The sequence below is a fragment of the Aythya marila genome, assembly GCF_965140915.1.
Source record: "Aythya marila genome assembly, chromosome: W".
In the NCBI taxonomy this organism is placed as follows: Eukaryota; Metazoa; Chordata; class Aves; order Anseriformes; family Anatidae; genus Aythya; species Aythya marila.
Window position 1 is genome coordinate 8,302,518 of NC_139081.1, and position 26,530 is coordinate 8,329,047.

General features: G+C 46.8%; 1 protein-coding gene across 1 annotated transcript in view; it reads left to right on the plus strand.

The window, feature by feature from the left end:
• Nucleotides 1-13,364: 13,364 nt before the first annotated feature.
• The window catches only part of LOC309889543 (zinc finger SWIM domain-containing protein 6-like), a gene marked incomplete at its 3' end in the record, with an annotated part of 239,723 nt that continues 226,557 nt past the window's right edge, over nt 13,365-26,530 (plus strand). Inside the window, exon 1 of the mRNA XM_082782392.1 lies at nt 13,365-14,384. Within this exon, the coding sequence (XP_082638518.1) occupies nt 13,832-14,384 (553 nt within the window). The 5' untranslated portion in view covers nt 13,365-13,831. The remainder of the gene's footprint in view (nt 14,385-26,530) is intronic.

Below are 26,530 nucleotides of genomic sequence, written 5' to 3' on the forward strand. Positions count from 1 at the left end.
AATTTCATTTCTGGCTTTATGTTCATCCGGAACTCCTCTAGGTACCCCAATAGAATCTATGTATACTCTATCATCAAATGATATTCCTAAGCCTCTTTTACTTCTTCTGGGTATTTGTGATGTTTCTCTTTCAAATGCCAGGGTGAAGGGTATAGCTAATTGAACAAGTGCACAAGTGCCTCCCCAGTTATATGGTAGGGTGGACCGTAAGATCTTCCCTCCTCCGTACCACCAGAGATCTGCCCTGGGGATCTCTAGTCTTGAGCAGTTTCCCATCAAGTCCTTGGTAGCACAAGGCAAATTCTCCCAGATGCCAGGTAGCACTCACACCCTGCCATGAGAGGCAAGCTGTATGGTTACCTATAGCTGTAGAGAATGCAGGGGGACCGCGATATTGCTATCATGCAAGGAACAGCAAAGAGAAACTTACAGGCCTCATTTCCCCAGGCAGTCTTTTCTTGGTACAATGCAATCATACATCGCATCCCTTGGGAGTCTTTGGTCCACCCCCATGGGAAGGGCCCTATCTGGGCAATCGGTCATCCCGAGGCACAAGCATAGCAGTAGCTACGGTTGAGACTCTGGGCGGTATATTTGACCCATTCTATCCAGGCATTCGCATCCCCATACCCTGTTGAGGGATTTCTTGAAACAGCAAAAATCCCATGGCTTGCTATAGCTAAGCAAACCAAGCTACCAGGACGACTATGAGAAGTTCCCATGACAGTGTTCCCACATCGCCCAATTGAGGAATTCAGAAAAATATTGTTACCAGTAGCGGGCTTCAAGGACAAGGTCTATGTGACTGCTAATCACAAGGGGGTTGTTTTCTTGCAGGTGGGGTTGTTTTCTTGTAGTTGTTTGTCTGAGTACTTTTGACCAATAATCTTGTGTGAAACACTGTCTGCCCCTGTTAAGTTCGCTATAAAAGTTAGGCTATTCGGGCAATAAAATGGAGCATGATCTGACTCTACTGGTGTCTGTCGTGCTTTCGGCCGTGCTTCCTGCAACACATACCCTGTGTTGAATCTCAAATGTTTGAACTGCCACATTTCAGAGGGCCTCCTGTTTTCTCTCCTGTTTTCTCCTTGAGTTTCTCCCTTTCTCTGATGGCAATAGAGGATTGTTTCCATACAGCTATTCTCAATCTGGCTGTTGGGTCTCTCCCAGTTATTTGTTCTCTCTGCTCAGTTGTCGTTGGGCATTTAAATCTCCACAAGCTAACACCTCACAAACATCAAACGTGACGGATTGTGATACATAACCCTCTGTCACAGTCACCCTGTCAAAATATGGGTATCCCGTCTTTGCTATTATCTGGTCATGCCTTTTCCAAGTTGCCAATTGACCAAGGCCTTCTCCGAGGCCTACAATCACTAGAAACAAAATTAATAGTTGATTTTTCCCTGTCATTATTTTTAAACCTCAGGTTTCCAAATAATTATCAATACAAATAATATGTACACTACTACTATAACAACCCCCCCCCCCTCCTTGGGAGCACTGCAATTTGCTATAGGTCTGTCCTTTCTCTCAATCACAAGTCACACTCGTTAGTAACCTGTGAAAATAAAAGGTTAGTTTACAATTGTAAGCTCTTATCCTGCTCAGAGTCCACTATGAGATTTTTCTCCTTGATTTCAACTTCCAACAAGTCTTCTGTAGGAACAGCTTCCCAGGTACTAGGGTCGGTAGATGCTTTCACTCGAGTATAGTGAGTCCAACCTTTTTCCGCAGTTCTTACAGCTGTTTCAGTGGTTAGTAGTTGTCCTTCCCATTTAGACCGAGGTTTTGATTCTTTTCAGGTCTGAATCAGGACCCGGTTTCCTGGGTGATGGTGGTGAATGGGGAATTCCAAAGGTGGGGTTTGAGCCGACAACCCACAGGTCCTGAGAGATGACAAAGAAGAGGACAACCCCAGAATACAGTTCTTAAGAAAACTCTCTTGTTCTGAATTGTGGTATCTCATCCCTTCTGCCCAGATAGGGCAATCTGAACAGCACCTCATATGGTGAAATTCCTATATCCTTTCTTGGTGCTGTTTGAACCTGTAGGAGTAAGCATTTTACCCAAGGAAGTTGGGTTTCTAACACTAATTTAGTTAATTGCTTCTTTAATGTCTGGTTCATTCGCTCCACCTTCCCAGAAGAGGAGGGGTGCCAGGGGCTGTGAAAATCCCACTCAATCTCTAAGGCCTGCTTTAACCCTTGCAGTAAAGCTTTACACCCATCCAGTCACGTGGTCAATTAGGACAAACAAGTAACTCAGTAAAGTCTACCTGTATAATTTGAAAAGGTCAAAGCCCTGGCTCCCGTCCCCCTCTAGATGGGTTACAGAAGACCTTTTTATTTACCTTTTGACATATGGTACATCCTCTGCATATGTGCTTCCCTAAAGTGTATATTCCTACACAGACATACTTTCTTAGCACAACATCACACATTGCTTGCACCTCCCAATGACTCTTCTGATGTAAAACAGTTAATATTTGCCTCATTATCACTTTATTCAGCAATTCTCTCCCATCAGGGAGTATCCGTTTTCCTTCAGACTTCATGGCTCCTGATTCCTTAAAAAAATCATTCTTTTAAAACTTTTTAGTTCTTTCTTAATTTTCAACAATTCCCTGAATCCTCTCTGGATTTATTCTTCATTTTCCCTCAGACATTAGATGCCTTAAATACCTGACTTCTCTTTCTTCTCATATTGTAATTTATTTTTCAATACTCCCAAGCCCTGCTTTCCCAGAAAGCTGAATAGCTTGTTAGTAGCTGTGAGGAATGTTTTAACAATTCGTGTCCATAAAGAACAATTCTGTTTGAATCCTGTCTGCCTCTGGGCCCTGCACTGGCAATTTAATTCTTGAACCACAGATGCAGTGTGTCCCAGTCTCCCCCTCATTCTAGTCAATTTATCACTTCTTAAATTTATGAACTGTTTGCTTTTGTTATTCCGGACTTCTATTTCTAACACTCCTATAGATGTGTCTGTGAATGGCTGGGGAAGAATGTTTTAATTACTCGTGTGTCTGGGAGTTTCAGAACAACTGATAACAACTAGTGACTGTTATGGGATACTATGTGGATCTTTGGTATCTGGTTAGGGGGGGCCAAGAGATAAAGAGGAAGGAGAAAGAAGCTGAAGGGCGGCTGGGAGACAAGACTTGAAGAAGATGTTCCGTAAACTTGGTATGGTGCCCAGTAAGTACAAAGGTGGAGAGGAAGACTACGAGCCTTCAGCATGAAAGACCTCTAGAGACCCCCAGAAGAGACCCCAGAGGAGACTGCGCATGCTCCAGTAGGAGGGACTGCACCCCGGAAGCTAATTTTAATAATCTATTTTTTTTTAGAAGTAGTAATGAATATGTATTAGTCTAGGAGCATAAAAATCAGCTGCTTGATGTAACTGGTGTGCGTCCTGGTGGAGCGGAGACTCCCGGTGCACCCAGCGCTGTTTGCTTACCTCTATTCCTTTATATTCTTTCAATAAATCCTATTTTTTTATTTAATCCTAATTTGAATCCTGAGCCATTTATAACAATTTGGGGGCTCGTCCGGGATGGCTATAGTTCCTGAATTCTGATTTAATCTAGGAGAGGCGCCCCACCATTTGGTGGCTCCTGTTTGAGTCAGATCAGGACTAATGCCATCCTGAACCTGAATAAAGGTAAGCAAAGAATTTGATTTTTTTTGAGCTCCCTTGCCGGCTGTGTTTTTTTGCCCGTAATTCTGTGCGCGAAGATCCGGACGAAGACGACAGGGTCGTTTGGATACCGTCTGGTTGGGTTCCGGTGTCCGGAATCGAACCGGATGAAGACGACAGTCGTTTGGATACCGTCTGGTTCGATCCCAGACGAAGACGCTTGTGGATACCGTCCGGTTGGACTCTGGACGAAGACGACTGATTCGTAAGATACCGTCCGGTTGGGTAAAGGTACGGTTGCCCGTGTTTGTGTGTGAGAGTGTAACTGAGGCTTCTAAAGTCTGCGTAGAAGTCTTTTTGTTTTCTCACTGGTTCTAATCTCCTGTCGGGGGGGCTGGGCTGGTGAATGGAGTGATATGTGGGTGGGTGATAGGTCCTAAACCCCCTGCAAGACACTCTCACTGGGGGCAACCAAGGGCTGTGGGAATTGGCACTAGTAAAATTCCCGGATGGGTCAGATAAAATCGAAGACCAAGGACCAGAAAGGGAGCAAATTACCAGATATATGACCAAAAAGACCATTATGAATAATGATTAGAAATTGGATCAATAGGGGCCCCAGAAAATTAAAGAGTAAATTAAAATTGATCCAGTATTATATGATAGAATGACCAAAAGAACCCTTAAGACCCCATGTATTTTGATCCACGGAGGACGGGGTCTGTCAGGCTTTGAACATTAATAGTAGAATACCTGTGGATCCGGAAAAGAGCAAGCTGAAACATTGGAATTAGAGAGCAATTGATTAAGAATGAATATGTGCTACATTTGTGCCTGTGCTGCACTTATACCACCAGATAACAGGAGCCTCTCGGACCCCGAGAACCAGATCAAAAACAACCTCACAGTTCGGACTTTAATCAAGGGGTCTGAGATAAGGACGACTGTTCACAAAGGGACAGGTTAGGAATATGTATATGTATAGGAATGTTCATGTATATGTAACTCTTTACTAGAGCAATTTGCCACGTTAGGCGTGCACGACTCTGGTGGGACTACCCGCCCCGTGCTGCATGGAACTGAGTAAACATACCTACTTTACAATCTTACTGATTGTGGAGTCAGCTTTCTGTGAGTCATTTTGGTGAGCCAGGCAGGAGACACTCTGCTCGGCTGCAGGATCGGCTGCAGCGCGGACGCCCCTAGGTGCACCCTGAGCATTTTGCTCGGAGGGGACTCCACTCTCAGCTGCTCACCGCAGGAGCAAAGATCTCCTGAAACTGCAGACAAACGGTATGTTTTCGGCTGCTGGAGGGATACTAACTGGAGTGTTAATAATTGTATGTGTTTTTATGTATGTATTTTGTGTTGTATTTTGTGTTGAAATTTTGTATATTGTAATATTTGCATATTGTACGTATTCTGTGTTGAAAGTATTTGTGTAAGTGTAAGGGTTTGAAACAAAGTGTTACAAGTCACTTCACGAAGAACACAGTCAGAGACAATACTTATTTGGTTGGTTATCATTCTAAGTTATATTCCTGTGGTATGAATGAGATGTGCTGGAGGCCTCCGTGTGCGATTGTGCTGTGTGAGTGAGACGCAGCGTTGCTGCAAAGCGAGTGCAGAGTTCCGATCCGTGGTTCTGTACTCTCTGCAAGGGGAGTGGGCAGAGATGAACGAAGTGCTTGACAGACTGAAAAGAAGTGCTGTTTTATCCAAGTTTGAGTGGTGGTGCCTAATATATGGGCCCGGTGTATCTTGTGTATCTCGTGTATCCTATTTTTGCTCTTAAATGTTTTGACTGTGACAAGAAAAAGGCAGGAGCATGATCTGACTCTACTGGTGCTTTCGGCTGTGCTTCCTGCAACATATGAGGCCCGCACAGGCCGAGACCTGGACTCGCTGAGACCTGAACAGGCCGAGAGACCGGAGCGGCGCCGAGAGACTGGAGCGGCGCTGGGAGACCAGAGAAACTACGGAGGGACTACCGCTGGACGGAGAGAGCCCTGAGAGACGCTGCAGAGCCACGGACGGCTCTGAGAGACACAGAATAGACCTGACAGAAGCTGCAAAACGCGGGGAAATTGAAGTAATTGCGGAACATCCGAGATCGAGTTGCTACGGGAGACCAGAGGCGTCAGTGGACACCGGCAGTCGACTCTCACTGTGTGGCGAGTCGGCACAGAGCAGAGGGGCGGACATCAGGACCCTGCAGCCTGTCTGACGTAACCATGGAGGCAGCGGCAGCAGCGGCTCTGCTGCTTCTCTCTGGCATTCTTTTTATAAAAGGTTTATCTTGCAATGCAAAAAAGACTATTAGTCTCCAGATCGGTGTTATAACTATTACTAATGACGACTTAGCTCTATTGCAGGACAGGAATGCAGAGACGCAGATTACACTGCCAAATGACCACCGGCAGGCTCTTTCACAAACCTAAGGTTGCAGCTGGCACTGCCTGCAGCCGTATAGCAGACGTTACACTCTCTTTCCTAACTAGTAATCATGTGTCTCATCCAGTTGTGGTGAATGGTCAGTGGCAAAAAGAAAAGGAGGATGCCACTGACACTAACAACATGGGTAATAGGAGTAGTATAAGTGACACAGGTGACGGTGCGGGGCGCTCTGCCTGCTGCTCGCCTTCGCCTGACTGTGCACTGCTGCCGACGGTGCTAGAGTAAAATGTGAAGACTGCTCAGATGGCAGTGATGAGAGTGCTTGTGTGAAGAAGATGTGTGCTAAATCTTTGTGTGCAACACTGGTCAGTGTGTGCCAAACAGATGGCAATGTGATGGGGACCCGGATTGTGAAGATGGGTCTGACGAAAGTGCTGAGCTGTCATATGAGAACAGTGTCATGGAAATGTGATGGTGAAAAAGCCTGTGACAGTGGAGAAGATTAAGAGAATTGTGGCAATGTGACTTGTAGTGCAGCAGAGTTCACATGCAGTAGTGGACAATGTATTTCCAAAAGCTTTGTCTGCAATGGTCAAGGTGACTGCTCCGACCACTTGGATGAATCTTTGGAGCAGTGTGGCTGCCAGCCTGCACCTCCGGTGAAGTGTTCTATGAGTGAGATGCAGTGCGGCTCAGGTGAATGTATCTACAAGAAGTGGCGATTTGACAGAGATCCTTATTGCAAGGATGGAAGTGATGAAATTAACTGCCCTTCTTGGACCTGTGGACCAGACCAGTTCAGACGTGAAGATGGGAACTGTGTCCATAGGAGTAGGCAGTGCAGTGGTGTGAGAGACTGTTTGGATGGCACTGATGAAGCAAACTGTATTCAGTGCTCTGGACCTGGCAAATTCAAGTGCAGAAGTGGAGAATGCATTGATATCAATAAAGTGTGTAACCAGCAGAGAGACTGCAAGGACTGGGGTGATGAGCCCCTGAAGGAATGCAACATAAATGAATGTGACTGTCCAGCTGAGTTTGAGTTTGTAAACAAGAGAAACTGTGGAGGTATTGATGAATGCCAAAACCCTGGTATCTGTAGTCAAATCTGTATCAACCTGAAAGGTGGCTACAAATGTGAATGTAGCCGTGGCTATCAGATGAATCCTGCTACAGGAACCTGGAAAGGGCCATACGGCAAAGCAAATTAGATAACTGTTATTTAACTTGTCAGAAGATAAAAAAGAAAGTGTTTCAACAAGCAGCCATGGGAGGGAAGAATCACTGAACCCCCGATGTGAGGGACTGTACCTTGTTTTACTGACTACTGAAACAGCTGTGAGAACTGCAGAAAGGGACCCACGCATCCAGAATAAAAGGACCAGTAACTACTGAAACTTGGAGGGTTGAGTCCGCTCCTGGGAAACTGAAACTCAAGCTAAGGGAGAACTAATATTCTGGCAACGAGGCTCTGCATGAATGAAGGATGCTAAATAAAGGGGACAAGCCTAAAGGGAGAAAACGGAGAAGGCAAGACCGGGGCAGGACCCTCCACTGCGGTGTGTATGGTCTACCGAGGGAGGCAACCCCTATGGGTATTGACTGCCGAGTGAGAGGGCCTCGACCGGACTTCTCCCACACTAAGATCAGGTTGTCCAGGTTGTCCTGAGAAAATAACATAAGATCCTTTTTAAACCTATATAAAATTGTGATTCGTTTTCCAGGAGCTGGATCACCCTGACAGGCCGAACGGTAACACAAGCCTGAAGTGACCCTGAAAGCGGGCCTAACTCCTTGACTGAAGGCGTTTGCCTAATATGATCCAGATACGTGGGACACGTATCTGACAGACAGATCCTGGGACTATAGGACCCCAGTATATATACTTAATAGAATAATTAGGTTATTAGCTGTAATAGAAATAGTTATAAATGATGAGAACTGATTTAAATGAGTTATAAAGATGAGAACTGCTTTGTATCAAAATTGCCTAGCTTTGGATTATTTACTAGCACAAGAAGGAGAAGTCTGTGGAAAATTTAGCTTTAGTAATTGCTGTTTAAAGATTGATAAAAAGGGTGTTTCTTCCTAGTAACTGATAGAATGTTATGTTCTGGTTTAGGATGAGAAGAATGTTAATAATATGCTGATGTTTTAATTGTTTTTAATTGTTACAGAGCAGTGCTTACACCAAGCCAAGGACCAAGCCAAATTCAGCTTCTCACTGTCCTGCCAGCAGGCAGGCTGGGAGGAGGGCCGGACTGCTCGGGGTTAGGTTGGGCATCGGACAGCAGGTGGTGAGCAATTGCATTGTGCATCACTTGTTTCGTACACATTATTACTAGTAGTACTATTATCATCATTATTGTTATTATTATTATTGTTATTATTTTCTTGTTTTTATCTCAACTCACAGGCTTCACTTTCCCATTTCTCTCTCCCATCCCAGAGAAGGAAGGGGGGGAGGTGAGCGAGCAAACACAAACCTGGAAGGATATGGAATGGGATTTATTTTCATGGCTGCCTGGTGGACCATGGGTTAAAAGAGTGTTATTTTTATTGTCATGTGGTGTAATTATGTTATTGTATATACCTTGTATGATACCTTGCCCTACGTTATTAATACACCGGGTGATAAATAGTACATTTGTAATAACTTCATTAAAAAGGGAAGGGGATATGTCAATTATGATGTTTAAGAATTGGACCCTCCAAGAACGGACTGATGAAATCCAGTTATTAACAACAGAAGTGACACGAATTGTTGATATTGAAAAGAAGATAAGGGATTGTGAGGAATGTTTTAACAATTCGTGTCCATAAAGAACAATTCTGTTTGAATCCTGTCTGCCTCTGGGCCCTGCACTGGCAATTTAATTCTTGAACCACAGATGCAGTGTGTCCCAGTCTCCCCCTCATTCTAGTCAATTTATCACTTCTTAAATTTATGAACTGTTTGCTTTTGTTATTCTGGACTTCTATTTCTAACACTCCTATAGATGTGTCTGTGAATGGCTGGGGAAGAATGTTTTAATTACTCGTGTGTCTGGGAGTTTCAGAACAACTGATAACAACTAGTGACTGTTATGGGATACTATGTGGATCTTTGGTATCTGGTTAGGGGGGGCCAAGAGATAAAGAGGAAGGAGAAAGAAGCTGAAGGGCGGCTGGGAGACAAGACTTGAAGAAGATGTTCCGTAAACTTGGTATGGTGCCCAGTAAGTACAAAGGTGGAGAGGAAGACTACGAGCCTTCAGCATGAAAGACCCCTAGAGACCCCCAGAAGAGACCCCAGAGGAGACTGCGCATGCTCCAGTAGGAGGGACTGCACCCCGGAAGCTAATTTTAATAATCTATTTTTTTTAGAAGTAGTAATGAATATGTATTAGTCTAGGAGCATAAAAATCAGCTGCTTGATGTAACTGGTGTGCGTCCTGGTGGAGCGGAGACTCCCGGTGCACCCAGCGCTGTTTGCTTACCTCTATTCCTTTATATTCTTTCAATAAATCCTATTTTTTTATTTAATCCTAATTTGAATCCTGAGCCATTTATAACAGTAGCTTTCTTCACAACTCTTTTCTCCTGTCCTGACAATAGAAAATGATCCACATATTTGCAACATTAATACCTCCTTGAGAGGTTGTAATTGCTCCAAAATCTTTTTTAGAACTTACCCAAATAGATAGGTGGCCCTGTAAACCCCTGAGGTAAAATTGTCCACCTATATTGTTGCTTCCGCCCCCATTTCAGGGTCTTTCCAGTCAGAGGTGAATATACATGTATGTTTGCTCTCAGGGCCTGAGAGCACTCCATTAATAACACTGTTATTCCAGTCTAACAATTTACTAGTTGAATGCCCAATTTCATCATCAAATCCCTTCCCAACAAGTTAGTCCCTGCCTTGGGTACATACAATAATTGCCCAGTGATCATTTTATCCCTTAGTCTCAGCTTGGTATCCCCCAAAAGTGGCACTGTTATCCCAGCCCCTTCTACCCCCATCACTTTCTAGGGTTTCATTAGTTAATTTAATCCCTGATACTTTACAAGCCAGTAATGACCTAGCTGCCCCAGTGTATTGGGTTCGATGGCAAGGTTCGGGGGGTGTGAGGGGTGGGAAACTGCAGTGGCAGCCCCCGTGAGAAGAATCCAGAAGCCTCCCCGTGGCAGATAAGGGACAATTTCATCTGGCCCCAAAGGGGCCCACTGCTGCCCAAAGCTAAGCCATAAGCAACACAGTCCGTGCTTCTGTGAGAGCACATCCACGAAAACAAACAAACAAAGAAACAAACAAAATCCTGCTGCTCAACAGCAGCTGGGAGAGCGAGGAGTGAGAAACCTCCTCGAGAAACCTCCCCACAGACATCAAAGTCAGCGCAGAAGGAGAGGGAGGAAGCGCTCGAGGCGTTGGAGCTGAAGCCCCCCTGCGGCCTGTGGCTCCTGTTGGAGCAGGCTGTCCCCCCCGTCCTCCTCCCCAATGCTTGGGAAACTGACCAAACACCACAGCAAATATACCAAAACTTCTAGACTGTTACTTAGATAATTCCTACATCCCCTTTCCCTGCTCATTGAACTTCAAACAGCTCTGTTAAATACTACATGCCACACCTTTAACACCTTCAGCAACCCTTTTAACACTTCCTTTATCTTTCTCCAGCCTGTACTTTTCTAATACTAGCACCAAAGGCTCAGTCAGGGTCCAACTTAATTCCATACCTTTTCCCTCCAAGATACTGAAACAACATATCAATATAGCATATTTCATCCCATTTTCCTTCTTTCCTCCTTCTTCCACTCCATATATTGCTATTCGAAGTGGCCAGCCTGGCCACACTTAAAACATCTTATCAAAACCTGTCCCTGCTAGGACTCAGGCCACAACACAGACAGCCTTCTTTGCCTGCCATTCCTTCATCTCTCTTCCTCTCCTTTCCATCCTGGCCCTGACTCCCCCTGAAGATTTTCTTCCTCTTTCTCCAACCCTCTGCCTCACTACCCGCTGCACTGTCAATACCATTAGTTTCGCTCTCTGCTTTTCCTTCTCATCTCCCCTCCGGACACACACCTCCAGGGCCTCCCGCAGGAGGGTGCCCCAGTGACTGTTCACTACATTCCCCCACCTTCTGAAGCATTTTCTGCGTATCTTGCCAGGCTTTAATCACACAATGAACTTTCAAGAGCCCTTGGGATACCGGGTCCTCAGGACTCATCCCCGAGTACTTTCTCATTCTGACCCCAAGTCTCTCATATGATTTCTGTGTTGCACACTATTATTATTCCAGCCAGGACTGGCAAGAGGGTATTTCTGCTCTGCCGGTATTACCCCTGGTCGTAGAGGATGAGCTCTTTCCCATTCTTGTATAGCAGCTCTCCTCCTGATCATTCCCATCTCTTTCCCTGTAAACAACATACTTATAGACATAATTCCCTTCCCCCAAGAGTATAAGTCAGGTCGTAGGAACTGGTCTAATTAATTGTTCAGCTAGGCTGTTGGGGTCCTCGAATAAAGACTTCCTCTCCTTCTTCTTAAAAGTCCTAACCTGTCTGCTAGTAAGGAGGGGGGGTAGTTCACCTAAGAGGATACACAGTTAGTGTTAGTACTGTTAGTATCAGGGAAGGCAAAATTCTCAATATATCTTCTACCTTGTTCTAATTCTTGCCAGAGCCTAGAGTACGATCCTTCTTTAGGGACAGTGTTAATTACAGTCCCTGTCTCCCTTCCTGGAGTGACTGCTGCTGCCACGGGTACAATATTAGGATTATAGGGAGCATAACTTGGCTCCTTCTCCGAAAAAGAAATCTTATTGTTTACACATAAATTTAAAGCCTGAATTTTCATCAGACCCGTATTTTGGCCAAAATACTGCTGTTTCCTTAATTGGTTCTTTTGTCCAGACTGATACACAATATTTAACCTTTTTTTTTTTTTTTTTTTTTTTTTTTACAATCTCCTCTAATATGGGGATTATGTTTCCATTATGTTTCCAATTTCTTATCATTCTTCAGGAAGAACTGTTGGTAGGCACTCTCCCAAGGATATCTCCCTGTCCCCTGGAACCCATATTTCCCATTTTTCCTAGCCCTCGTCAGTAAGTTGCTACAGAAATTTCCCTTCTGCAGTGTACCACACACTAACGTTCCAATTCTGGAAAAAGGGGCCCACTGCTGCCCAAAGCTAAGCCATAAGCAACACAGTCCGTGCTTCTGTGAGAGCACATCCACGAAAACAAACAAACAAAGAAACAAACAAAATCCTGCTGCTCAACAGCAGCTGGGAGAGCGAGGAGTGAGAAACCTCCCCACAGACACCAAAGTCAGTGCAGGAGGGGGAGGAGGCGCTCGAGGCGCTGGAGCCAAAGCCCCCTGTGGCCTGTGGCTCCTGGTGGAGCAGGCTGTTCCCCCCCCGTCCCCCTCCCCCATACTTGGGAAACTGACCAAACACCACAGCAAATATACCAAAACTTCTAGACTGTTACTTAGATAATGCCTACATCCCCTTTCCCTGCTCATTCAACATTTCTATTCCTACAGGAGAGAGCAGTGTGGTGGAGTTTAGCTACCCATCAGTGTGAAACCACCACAATCCTGAGCCTGCTACTGTGGCTCATCATCTTTTTTTTTCTTTTTCTTTTTTTCCTCCGTTTAATTTGAGGAATCGGTATTATCCCGAATGGTGTATTTTAACGAATCCCAAAATAAAAAGAATCATTTCTAATTTACATACTGCGGAAACTGCAGGCATACTGCCGCTCGCTAAAAATTAACCAGAACAGATGTATAATAACAGCGTTTTCACAGATCTTTCAACACTAATGCAAACATATTTTAATTGCGTTCCCTTTACTTGCGATAGGTTGCAGCACGAAGCTTCTCACCTTGGAGCGGCTCCAAGACGGACCATTTGCGAAGCAAAGCGGCAACGTTATACTCGCACCACAGAGAAGCCCGCGCGGAAACGCGACCAAGGCACAGGCTGGGGGCCGCGGGCACCCCACAGCACGCGGGGCGCCCCCGTCCTAACGATCCGCGACTATCACAGTATCGCTGATAGAGTGGAAAGAGTTGGGGGTGCGGCTGAGGGAACCGCTTCACGGGTCGCGCCGGTCACGCATGAGGACAGCCACCACGACTCTTATTGCCCCCCACCTGTTCTCCGAGGAGTCTCCCAGAAGCTCTGCCCCCGGCCAAGGCGATAGAGGCTGGCCAACCCTAGCCTTTCCTCACGCGAGGGCAGTCGCCTCAGCCGTTACCATATTTCCCTGCTGTTAGCGCAGTTCCCCTCACCCCGCCTCCACCCTTAGCGTTTCCAGCAGAGGTGAACGGTTTGCTTCCCCCCCATTCCATTTCCTATAAGGTGTCAGAGAGGGAGCGCCACCAGGCCCCACCCTCGTTTTTCCCACCATGCGCGCAAGACGCAGCCTGAGTTTGCGTGCCTGACATCAGCGATGTGGGTGGGAAGAAAGAAGGGCGACACAGCGGAATAGTATCCTCGCGCCGGGTGGGGGTGATGGTATTAGGTGGGGGATGGGCGGGCGCGCGTGAAGCATGATTTCTTCTCCCCACTCCTCCCCGCCAGCGCGAGCAATAAGCCTTCCTCTAGCAATTCTATTTCTGTTTGTGCCGGCGATTTGCATATAGTGCCGACCGGCGACCACCGACCTGACCCCCCACTTGGGTGAGGCAAAGTGCCCGTCCTTTACCCTTATATGGCAGAAGGGCGGGACCATCGGCCTTCCTGGTGCCGTTTATAGGGTATAGGCACTTCCGCTGCCTGTTTAGAAGCGGTGCAATCATGGCGGAGCGTGGTCAGCTCCCTTTCCCCGCAAAGCGTTTCTGCTGCAGAGCCGGTTATGGTTCGAGCTGTAGGCCAGGCCAGCGGGTGGGCTGCGCCGAACCTGGCAGTGGGGCGTTCTGTGCCGGATCCTCTTCCTCCTCCGCAACAGCAGCGGCAGCTGCTGCTACCACCACTGCCGCCGTCACCACCACAGTTGCCCTGGGGTTACTGCCGTTTGGTAAGACCCAGAGCCCCGAATCTCTGCTGGACATCGCGGCTCGCAAGGTGGCGGAGAAGTGGCCCTTCCAGCGGGTGGAGGAGCGGTTCGAGCGGATCCCAGAGCCGGTACAGCGCAGGATCGTCTACTGGTCCTTTCCCCGCAGCGAGAGGGAGATCTGCATGTACTCCTCCTTCAATACCGGCGCTGAGGACCCCGCCACCCCTGGGGGAATTGCCGTCAGCACCGCACCCGGCGGTGCTGCAGACACTGCCGCTGGCGAAAGTCGCCTGCCCTTCCGCAAGGGTATATCTCTGCTCGATGGTGGCTGCGTCGATAACGTCCTGCAAGTCGGTGAGTTACCGGCCGGGGCCGCGCTCCGGAGCTGGGTCGCTGTCTCAGCTGCCTGGATAAGGGCGCTGCCAGCCGCACCGCGGGTCCCACCAGCCTGTCACCCACCTGTTATTCCGGGAACCGCCTACTCGTTGCGGCCCTGGTGGCCGAGGGCCTTCTGCCGGTCCTGTTCCTGGCGAAGCTGCTCCCTGCCCCCAGCGCTCAGGTCGGCGCAACCCCTTCGATTCCATCCTGTAACCTAGGCTGTGCAACTTCCTCTGCCAGTCTCCTTCCCTTCGCCTCCAGAATATATAAGTCCTTCATCTCTCTCTTAGATAAAACTTTTTTCTGCCACTCTGCCCCGTCGGCGGCCTTCCACTTCAGCCCGGTGCCATCGTTCCTACCCAGCAGGTAGTGAGTTTGCGAAAGAGTAGAGAGAATCCTGTCCCTTTAACTTTCGTACTGCGCCGTGCCCGCTCCCGGTAATCCAGGCTGTGTAATCCTGTTCGGTTTTGTCCCCTCCCAGCGCCCACCCCCGGCAATCCGAATCGTCGCTATACTCCCCACTACAATAGGGAGGAGATGGCTCCGCCGCGGCCCCTCCCCCCGGGGCCGTCGGTGGAAATGAATCAGCAGAAGACGGCACACAGGGATGGGGGTGGGGAAATACGTCGTGTTCCAAAATAAAGAAATAAAAACGAATGCGGGATCCCGAGAGCGGATTTATGGGGCGGCGGCGGGGCTGAGCAGAGGAGCCGCAAACAAAGGCATTTCTAGGGCAGCGGCGAGCCGGAGGAAGGGGATGAAATCCGAGTGGAGGAGGGGAGCGCGGGTATGCTCCGGGAAGACAGTGAGGTGGGGGAGGAAGGAGGTGGACAAGAGGATAATTGCTTTGGGATGAGGTGCTTCATGACAACGGGGGGGAGCGAGGGTTGCTCTTCCTCCTGCTGGAACGGAGTAATACTCATCCTTTTTTCCCCTCCCGCCGCTGTTCGGCTGCCGCTGCTCTTCCGCCATTCTTGCCTAATGAGCACCTTCAGTTAACTCCTCCCTGCCCCTGTTTAAAGGGCCACGGAGGTGAATAACCTCTTCCGCGGGTGGAGGGGGGCGGCTTGCCTCGCCTCGGACCCACATACGGCTGTGTGTATCCCCCTCGAGAGGGAGTGATCAAACTTCCACGGGGTTCCGATTTGTTTTTGCTGATGCACTGTGGAGGAGCTGGCGACCGGACGCTTTGTTTTCATTTTTGTTTATTTCCCCTTCGAAAGGGGATGCCAGATGAAAGAGGCTGCTTAATTTTTTTCTTGTCCCCCACCCCCACAGTGGAGCGGTTGGCAAAGCAGAGGCAGGCAGGGCCGGTACCTCCGTCCCGGGTGGTCCTGAGCCTTTTGTTCGTGCTGAGCCGTGCCGGGCACTGTCCACGCGCAATCTACAAACGTGTTCCTCTGCATGGCTATTTATTTTTCTGAAGGAACAGTAATAGAGCTTCCCTAGGCTTGCTGTGCTTCCCTCCAGTCTAGGGTGAGCTCAGCTCAGAGGCAATCACTTAATAAATAAATAAATAAATAAATAAATCTAAGTTTATTATTATCTTAATATTTTTTTTCTTTCTCTCCCTTTCTAGAGGTCTGAAGCACATCTGTGGTTCCTCAGGTCCGGCAAAGCCAGAAATAGGGCTTTTTTTTTTTTTTTTTTTTTTTTTTTTTAAGTTTGGCAGCATTGAGATTTTTTTTTTCCATTTGCTTGCACTTGATTCTGTTTGCGAGTGATGAGGAATGACAGTAGTGCACATAAGGAGGGTTTCTTGGCCCACTACATTAAAGCTAGGGATTCACTGTGAAAATAAAGCCAAGGCGTGTTAAATAAAAGATCCCTTATCCTCTAGGAGACACACCCAGTGTGGGCTTTGCTTGTTTTTGGCAGTGGAGTAGGCTTCAGTGAATAGTTGTGAAAGGAGAAAGTATCTTTGTATAGCCTCTAAAGGGGAGGGGGATTGAGTAATGTTGGCAAGGGTCAATGTGAAGAAAGAAAACCTGCATAAATATAACTGAAGTGTTGACTACTGCTTCTGGAGCTGTTAAATGTGTTCTAAACATGCTGAAAATGTGGTTGGTTGTGTGCATTCCCCCCTCCGTGCATCCAGTCTTTGTTGCATTGGCTCCACTGTCAAAGACCAAGATGTCTAGGAAACTCATCATGGAAGTTCACTATCTTAAAATATTTTTTCCTGATTTAATCCTGCAAATGTGTAAAAAGACCAGAAGGGTGTAGCCTTCTAATAATAAGTGAAGAGCATTATATTGTGGTTAAATCAGAACTGATAAAAGGAGCTTAATAACTGTACAAAAGACAATTTCTGATTTGATGCAGTTCACTGTAGATTGAAGCATCTCCCAGTGTAGGCATTTTACCTATGCTTTTATAAAACTTTCTGAAAAATGAAAAACGGTGTGGAAGAGGGGCATCTTTAACCATATCTGAAGTATTGTTTTTAATGTAATTATGATGTGCACAATCACATGCTTTAAAAAGGACTTAAATCCTCTACTCCTTGTTGCAAGTGAATATGTTTGACAGTCTTGAAATATCTGGGAGTTCTTGCTTTGGAAATGCATAGGCAGTGGCTGAAAAGGTCTGATGTTAATTGGAAGGATGCAGCAAAACCTGTTGGTAAGTTTAAATTCATACTAGTAGATCTAGCAGATCAGGTAAATCAGAAGCTCAGTTACTGAATTAATGTGCTAAAACTTCAGGTGACTTACCTTTTGTCCTGCTTTATTTAATGATCTGCCTGTTTACATAGGTCACTTTTCATTGTTAATTAGTGTCAGATACCTAATGTTATGGAATTATTGGAAAAATAAGTGGAGGGGAAATGACATCATAGGAAGAAATTTCAAATAAGTAGGCCTTAATGTATTTTTATTGTTTTTTTTTTTTTTTTTTTTGTTGTTCCAAATTTACCACATTCAAATGATCTTTTTAAAGTCTGGGAAAATGTTGTATAGCTATGTGATTTCTAAGAAATGAGACACTTCTGTACGCATGCCAAGTTTAATTGCTAACTGGGTACTGCTGACAGCTAGTAGTAATGCAAATACAGTGCAGGAACCGTGCAGGAATTGTGCAGCTTACTACAGTGTTTATACTCAGTAATGAAATAACACTTGACTATCGAGGCAATTAAAACTGAATAAACTTAAAACATGAGACAAACTTAGTCTGTAATACACAAACTTGATCCTCTACTGTATATTCTAATTATTTTTGTACTTGTAAGATTCTGCTAAAAGGAAGGTTTTGGTTAAAGGATTTGACCAGCACTGGTTCTTTTAGATTTGTTTCCTTATGCTTCAAGTTTGACTTTTTCTTGTTTTATACTGATGGCTTGTCTTCTCTTTGCATACCTGTGTTCAGCTGTGATCTAGGCATAGTGTCAGCACAAACCGTATCAAGTAAGCTTCTAGTTTACCCTTGTCAAGAACAGCTGGTGGATTTTACTAGTATTTAATTCCTACATTGAGCTTTGGTATTTTGATCAGACTAAAGTTCATCAATAAATATTCAGTGATTAATGATGGGATTGATAGTATATTTATGGAAATTATTTATAAATGCATATAGTGTAGTATTAGGATTTCATATGCATGGTGGCTGTTTTTGTTGTTTACATGTAGTTTTGACTGTGAAAAAATGGCAGTTAAAATCAGTTAAGAATTAGTTAGCAAAAATATCTCTAGATAATTTTTCTTGAGTCTTCTGGAAAACATGAGCTAGTCAGTGAAGTTGCATGATGGACCTTACAGTAATGGGATTGCTTGATTACATGGCAGCAGTTGAGTCAGTGAAGCACTTAATTTCCTTCTCTTATTTGTGGAATACAATGCGTTGCTTTGGGAATGTTGTGGTTTAACCTGGCTGGCAGCTAAACACCACACAGATGTTTGCTCCCCCTCCCCCTCTGAGATGGGGGAGAGAAATGGGAAAGAGTGTTGAGGAAAGCCTGTGAGTTGAGATAAAGATAGTTTATTAAGACAGGAAGATGATAATAACAATAATGATGATGATAACAATATGCACAAAACAAGTGATGCACAATGCAGTTGCTCACCACCAGCTGACTGCTGCCCAGCGTAACCCTGAGCAGTCCGCCCCCCCCACCCTGGATCGCCACCCCTATATGTTGTTTAGCATGATGTCAGATGGTATGGAATACCCCTTTGGCTAGTTTGGGCCAGCTGTCCTGGGTCTGTCCCCTCCCAGCTCTTGCTGCACCCCCAGCCTGCCTGTTGGCAGGACAGAGTGAGAAACTGAGACGTCCTTGGCTTGGTATAAGCACTGCTCTGCAACAATTAAAACATCGGGGTGTTATCAGCACTCTTCTCATCCTAAGCCAAAACATAGCATTCTACCAGCTACTAGGAAGAAAATTAACTCTGTCCTAACTGAAACCAGGACATATCCACCCCTTATTCTACACCATTTATGTCATGCTCAGGTTACACTCTTTTCCTATACATTCTAATTAATTACCATTTTCATCTAGGGTATATAGTAATGATGGTAGTGCTGACATACAGTATTTGATAATAATTAACATAATACAATTCAACTCATGGGCTATTCTCACCCAGTATTAAATCCCCTTGAGGTACACACTGGACCTCCCCATTCTTCTGCATTTCCCACCAAGTGCATCCAGGTCCCTGAGCAAAAGCAATTCCATGAATGGGCTTGCCTTTTCCTGAGGCAGGAGTAGCCCAGACTGTTACACCCAGCATATTTCTTACATGCACTACAGGGACTTTATCCCCTTCTACAGTAGGTAACAGGTTTGATTGGGCAGGTCCAGCTTGGTTGGCAGATCCCTTAGTATTGACTAACCAGGTGGCCTTTGCCAAACGCATATCCCAATGCTTGAATGTCCCAGCACCCGTTGCTTTCAGCGTAGTCTTTAACAGTCCATTGTATCGTTCAACTTTCCCGGAGGCTGGTGCATGATAGGGGATGTGATATACCCACTCAAGACCATGTTCTTTGGCCCAAGTGTCTATAAGGTTGTTTGGGAAATGAGTCCCATTATCTGACTCTATTCTTTCTGGGGTACCATGTCGCCATAGGACTTGCTTTTCAAGGCCCAGGATGGTGTTCCGGGCGGTGGCATGAGGCACAGGATATGTTTCCGGCCATCTAGTGGTTGCTTTCACCATTGTAAGTACATGGTGCTTGCCCTTGCGAGTTTGATGGAGTGTGATGTAATCAATCTGCCAGGCCTCTCCATATTTATATTTCAGCCATCATCCTCCATACCAAAGAGGCTTTGACCGTTTGGCTTGCTTGATTGCAGCACGTGTTTCACAGTCATGAATAACCTGTGCTATAGCGTCCATGGTCAGGTCCACCCCTCGATCATGAGCCCATCTGTGTGTTGCATCTCTACCTTGATGACCTGAGGTGTCATGGGCCAATCAGGCTATAAATAATCCACCTGCTGGTTGTTTTGATGTTCTTCAGTAGCCTGATTCTTGGGCACATGAGCATCTACGTGGCGTACCTTTACAACCAGATTATCCACCCGAGCAGCAATATCTTCCCACAGTGCAGCAGCCCAGATGGGTTTGCCTCTGCGCTGCCAGTTGTTTTGCTTCCATTGCTGTAACCACCCCCACAGGGCATTTGCTGCCCTCTATGAATCGGTGTAGAGACAGAGAACTGGCCACTTTTCTCATTCAGCAATATCTAAAATGGCCTTCACTTCTGCAAACTGACTCAATTCACCTTCTCCCTCAGCAGCTTCTGCAACTCGTCGTGTAGGACTCCATACAGCAGCCTTCCATCTCCGATGCTTCCCCACAATACGACAGGACCCATCAGTGAACAGGGCATATTGCTTCTCATTTTCTGGTAGCTTGTTGTGCAGTGGGGCTTCTTCAGCACGGACCACCTCCTCCTCTGATGATATCCCAAAGTATTTGCCTTCTGGCCAGTCCATAATCACTTCCAGTATTCCTGGGCGACTGGGGTTTCCTATTCGAGCCTGCTGAGTAATCAGTGCAACCCACTTGCTCCATGTACCATCAGTTGCATGATGTGTAGACGGGACCCTTCCTTTGAACATCCAACTGCCGGTACTAGGCTGGGGTGCTAGGAGGAGCTGCACTTCAGTACTGACCACCTTCGAAGCAGATCGAACTCCTTCATATGCTGACAGTATTTCCTTTTCAGTTGGAGTGTAGTGGGCCTCAGATCCTCTGTATCCCCGACTCCAAAACCCTTGGGGTCAACCTTGAATTTCCCCAGGTTCTTTCTGCCACAGGCTCCAGGTGGGGCCATTCTCCCTGGCTGCGATGTAGAGCACATTCTTTACATCTGGTCCTGTTCGAACTGGCCCAAGGGCTAGTGCATGAACTATTTCCTGCTTGATTTGTTCAAAGGCTTGTCATTGCTCAGGGCCCCATCCAAACTCATTCTTCTTACAGCTTACAGGTTACTTGGTAGAGCAGGCCTACAATCAGACTGTAACTTGGAATGTGCACTCTCCAAAACCTCACAGCACCTAGGAAAGTTTGTGTTTCTTTTTTGCGAGTTGGTGGAGACATAGCTGTTATTTTGTTGATCACATCCATTGGGATTTGACGACGTCCATCTTGCCATTTTATTCCTAAAAACTGGATCTCTCGTGCAGGTCCTTTGACTTTATTTTGTTTTATGGCAAAACCGGCTTTCAGAAGGATTTGGACTATTTTCTTCCCTTTCTCAAAAACTTCCTCTGCTGTGTCACCCCACAGAATGATGTCATCGATGTACTACAGGCGATCAGGAGCTTCCCCCTGCTCCAGCGCAGACTGGATCAGTCCATGGCAAATGGTAGGGCTGTGTTTCCACCCCTGGGGCAACCGATTCCAGGTGTATTGGACTCCCCTCCAAGTGAAAGCAAACTGTGGCCTGCACTCTGCTGCTAGAGGGATGGAGAAAAATGCATTAGCAATACCAGTTGTGGCATACCACTTGGCTGCCTTTGATTCCAGTTCGTACTGGAGTTCTAGCATGTCTGGCACTGCAGCACTCAGTGATGGCGTGACTTCATTCAGGCCACGGTAGTCCACTGTTAGCCTCCACTCACCATTAGACTTTCGCACTGGCCATATGGGACTATTAAAAGGTGAATGAGTCTTGCTGATCACTCCTTGGCTCTCCAATTGACGAATTAGCTTATGGATGGGAATCAGGGAGTCTCTGTTGGTGCGATATTGCCACTGGTGCTGAGTTGTGGTAGTGATTGGCACTTGCTGTTCTTCGACCCTCAGCAACCCCACAACAGAGGGGTCCTCTGAGAGACCAGGTAAGGTAGATAATTGTTTAATGCCCTCTGTCTCTAAGGCAGCTATACCAAAAGCCCACCGGAACCCTTTTGGGTCCTTGAAATATCCTCTTCTAAGACAGTCTATGGCAAGGATACATGGAGCATCCGGGCCAGTCACACTACGGTGCTTTTGCCACTCATTCTGAGTCAGACTCACTTCAGCCTCCAATACAGTTAACTGCTGAAATCCCCTTGTCACTCTATAAATACAGATGAGCTGTGGCTCTAAAGAGCTCGATGGCATTAGAGTACGTTGTGCACCGGTGTCTACGAAAGCCTTATACTTCTGTGCATCTGATGTGCCAGGCTATCGTATCCCCACAGTCCTAGATTGTCCCTTTCCTCCCCCTGTCTGGAGGCAGGGCCCCCCTAATCCTGGTCAGAATCTTCTTTGGTTCTGTATTTGAAGGACTTCCTGCTGGAAGTTGGAGCAGCAAACTTTTCAGAGAATCCCTTTTTCCTGATTGTTTTCTTTTGCAACTCACGTACCCGTGCCTCTAGGGTCGCGGTAGATTTTCCATCCCATTTTCTCATGTCCTCTCCATGGTCTCGAAGGTAAAACCACAGGGTGGCACGGGGTGTGTACCCACCATATCTTCTTCCTTGCACGGATGAATGCTTACCCCTGATAGCTTAGACACTGGTTTGTTCAGGTGGGCGGGAAGATAGGTTCTCTTTAAGTTGGTGGAACTCTTCAGAAAGTTTCTCCACAGCTGAGATGCAGGCCTGTAAGGAAGAGGAGAGACTTTCTTTGTACTGCCGGAGTTGTTTAGTGTCGTGGTTTAACCCGGCTGGCAGCTAAACACCACGCAGCCGTTCGCTCACCCTCCCCCCTCCCTCTCTGGGACGGGGGAGAGAAATGGAAAGTGAAGCCCGTGAGTTGAGATAAAGACAGTTTAATAAGACAGGAAAATAATAATAATAATAATAATAATATGTACAAACAAGTGATGCACAATGCAATTGCTCACCACCCGCTGACCGATGCCCAGCTGTCCTGGTTTCAGTTAGCACAGAATTAATTTTCTTCCTAGTAGCTGGTGGAATGCTGTGTTTTGGCTTAGAATGAGAAGAGTGCTGATAACACCCCGATGCTTTAATTGTTGCAGAGCAGTGCAACAATTTTACTCATTCTTTTACTCATTCTTCTTACGAGTTACTTGGTAGAGTGGGTTTACAATCAGACTGTAATTTGGGATGTGCATTCTCCAAAACCCCACAACACCTAGGAAAGTCTGTGTTTCTTTTTTGTTAGTTGGTGGAGACATAGCTGTTATTTTGTTGATCACATCCATTGGGATTTGACGACGTCCATCTTGCCATTTTATTCCTAAAAACTGGATCTCCCGTGCAGGTCCTTTGACTTTATTTTGTTTTATGGCAAAACCGGCTTTCAGAAGGATTTGGACTATTTTCTTCCCTTTCTCGAAAACTTCCTCTGCTGTGTCACCCCACACAATAATGTCATCGATGTACTGCAGGTGTTCAGGAGCTTCCCCCTGCTCTAGTGCAGACTGGATCAGCCCATGGCAAATGGTAGGGCTGTGTTTCCACCCCTGGGGTAGCCTATTCCAAGTATATTGGACTCCCCTCCAAGTGAAGGCAAATTGTGGCCTGCACTCTGCTGCTAGAGGGATGGAGAAAAATGCATTAGCGATATCAATTGTGGCGTACCACTTGGCTGCCTTCGATTCAAGTTCATACTGAAGTTCCAGCATGTCCGGCACTGCAGCACTCAGTGGTGGCGTGACTTCGTTCAGGCCGCGATAGTCCACTGTTAGTCTCCACTCGCCATTAGACTTTCGCACTGGCCATATGGGACTATTGAAAGGTGAATGAGTCTTGCTGATCACTCCTTGGCTCTCCAATTGACGAATTAGCTTATGGATGGGAATCAGGGAGTCTCGGTTGGTGCGATATTGCCGCCGGTGCACAGTTGTGGTAGCAATTGGCACTTGCTGTTCTTCGACCCTCAGCAACCCCACAACAGAGGGGTCCTCTGAGAGACCAGGCAAGGTAGATAATTGTTTAATGCCCTCTGTCTCTAAGGCAGCTATACCAAAAGCCCACCGGAACCCTTTTGGGTCCTTGCAGTATCCTCTTCTAAGATAGTCTATGCCAAGGATACATGGAGCATCCGGACCAGTCACAATGCGGTGCTTCTCCCACTCATTCCCAGTCAGACTCACTTCAGCCTCCAATACAGTCAACTGCTGAGATCCCCCTGTCACTCCACAAATATAGATGGGCTCTGGTCCTTTATAGCTCGATGGCATTATAGTACATTGTGCACCGGTGTCTACTAAAGCCTTATACTTCTGTGCGCGTGATGTGCCAGGCCATCGAATCCACACAGTCCAATAAACTCGATTGTCCCTTTCCTCCCCCTGGCTGGAGGCAGGGCCCCCCTAATCCTGGTCAGAATCTTCCTCGTTTCTGTGTTTGAAGGACTGTCTGCTGGAAGTTGGAGCAGCAAACTTTTCGGAGAATCCCTTTTTCCTGATTGTTTTCTTTTGCAACTCACGTACCCGTGCCTCTAGGGTCGCGGTAGATTTTCCATCCCACTTTCTCATGTCCTGTCCATGGTCTCGTAAGTAAAACCACAGGGTGGCACGGGGTGAGTACCCACCATATCGTCTTCCTTGTGTGGGTGAACGCCTACCCCTGACAGCTGAGACACTGCTTTGTACAGGTGCGAAGGAGAATAATCTCTCTTCAAGTTGGTGAACCTTTTCAGAAAGTTTCTCCCAAGTGTTCTCCTTTGGTCGGTGGGCACTGGTTGGTTCAGGTGGGGAGGACAATAGATTCTCTTCAAGTTGGTGGAACTCTTCAGAAAGTTTCTCCACAGCTGAGACGCAGGCCTGTAAGGAAGAGGAGAGACTTTCTTCGTACTGCCGGAGTTGTTTAGCTGCTTCACCCACTGTGGGTTCCTCATCCTCTTTCCAGGCCATTATTGCCAATGAGCTGGCATATGATGATGGTGCACTCCGTACAAACTTCCGCCACATGGGTCGTGTACACTTGACTTCATCTGGATCTGTGGATGTTTGTTTGAGGTCTGGATCCTCATAAATCACTTCCCGTACGGCTAATTCCCTCAGGTACTGGATTCCCTTCTCCATAGTGGTCCACTTGCCTGGTAGACATAAAAGTTCTTCCTTGAAGGGATACCTTTCCCTCACAGCTGACAGGAGACGCCTCCAGAGGCTGGTGGGTCGTGCTCCATCTGCAATTGCTTTGTCAATGCCGGCGTCTCGAGCAAGGGATCCCAGCCGCTTGGCTTCCCTGCCGTCTAATTCCACACAATTGGCTCCAGAGTCCCAGCACCGGAGCAGCCAGGTGACAAGCTGCTCACCTATACAGCGACCAAAATCTTTTCGCACATCTCGTAGCTCGCGCTCGTTTAGGCTTCGGGTAGTTACTGTTGCTCTTTCGGCATCCTCATCTTCCTCCTCCTGAATCCTTGACGGCCCAGCGTCGTCATCATCTTCGTCATCTCTATACTTAGTTTTGGCAGAAGCCTTACCCGGATTGGCAGAAGACTCTCTGCGTTCTAAACGACTTGAATTTCTATACCATATTTTCACCTTCTCTACAGGGGCAGCTTGCACTGCTACTGCTCGTTTCTCTGACTTTGTTACAGGGTCTGCCACAGGGGTTGGAATGCCCTCTGCAGGGTCAACTTGCACTGCTACAGCTCGTTTCTCTGGCACGGCCACAGGAGCTGGAGCGGCTACAGGAGCTGGAGCAGTTGCAGGAACCGGAGCTGGAGCGGCTTCAGGAGCTGGAGCTGGAGCGGCTTCAGGAGCTGGGACTGGAGCGGCTGCAGGAGCTGGGACTGGAGCGGCTGCAGGAGCTGGGACTGGAGCGGCTGCAGGAGCTGGGACTGGAGCGGCTGCAGGAGCTGGGACTGGAGCGGCTGCAGGAGCTGGGACTGGAGCGGCTGCAGGAGCTGGGACTGGAGCGGCTGCAGAATCCACCGTAGGGGTCACAGTGGCCGTTGGATCTGTCACAGGGTTTGGAGTGGCCGCAGGGTCTGTCACTAAGTTGATAGCAGTATCCATGGCAGCTCGATAGGCATGAGCCAGGCCCCAGCACGTTACAATGATTTGTGTTACTTTGGAACTGCCAGAATCATTACACCTTTTTTTCAAGCATTCTGCCAGTTTTTGAGGATTTTGCCATTGTTCAGGGGTGAATTTCCAACACACTGGGGGTGCTAACTGCTCTAGATGCCTGCCCATATCCACCCATACTCCCTGCCACCCACAACTATACTGCCTCCGGGCAGATCTCCGGATGAGCTTCATAAGTAGTTGTTTAACTTTAAGCAGAACCTGAAGTGCATTCATGAGGCAGAACAACAAGACTATGGTATTCTGAGTATTCCAGAAATATTCAATATCTTGGAGAGCTATTGTAATAAACTCGGAGGATAAGAGGGTGGTGAAGGAGGAAGGGAGAGTGATCAAGGAGGGTACAGGGGTGGTGAAGGAGAAAGGGAGAGTGATCAAGTAAGAAAAATTATCTTCCCCTTTCCCCTCCACAGATTGACTCCCTAATGAAAAAAGGCAACAGATACAATTGCTAATAGTTTCCAAAATACAGTTTGCAAAGTACAGAATCGAAGATGTTACTGAGTACAAATACCAGGTTAGAGTCATGGCCAGGTATTTCATCATCTCATAAGCCACTGATACAACACACAGTACCATAATGGTCTGAAACCAGGGCCCGGAGAGGATAAACAACATGACAGAGAGCACATACGGAAAATAACGTGCTATAATACTCAATTTGGAAA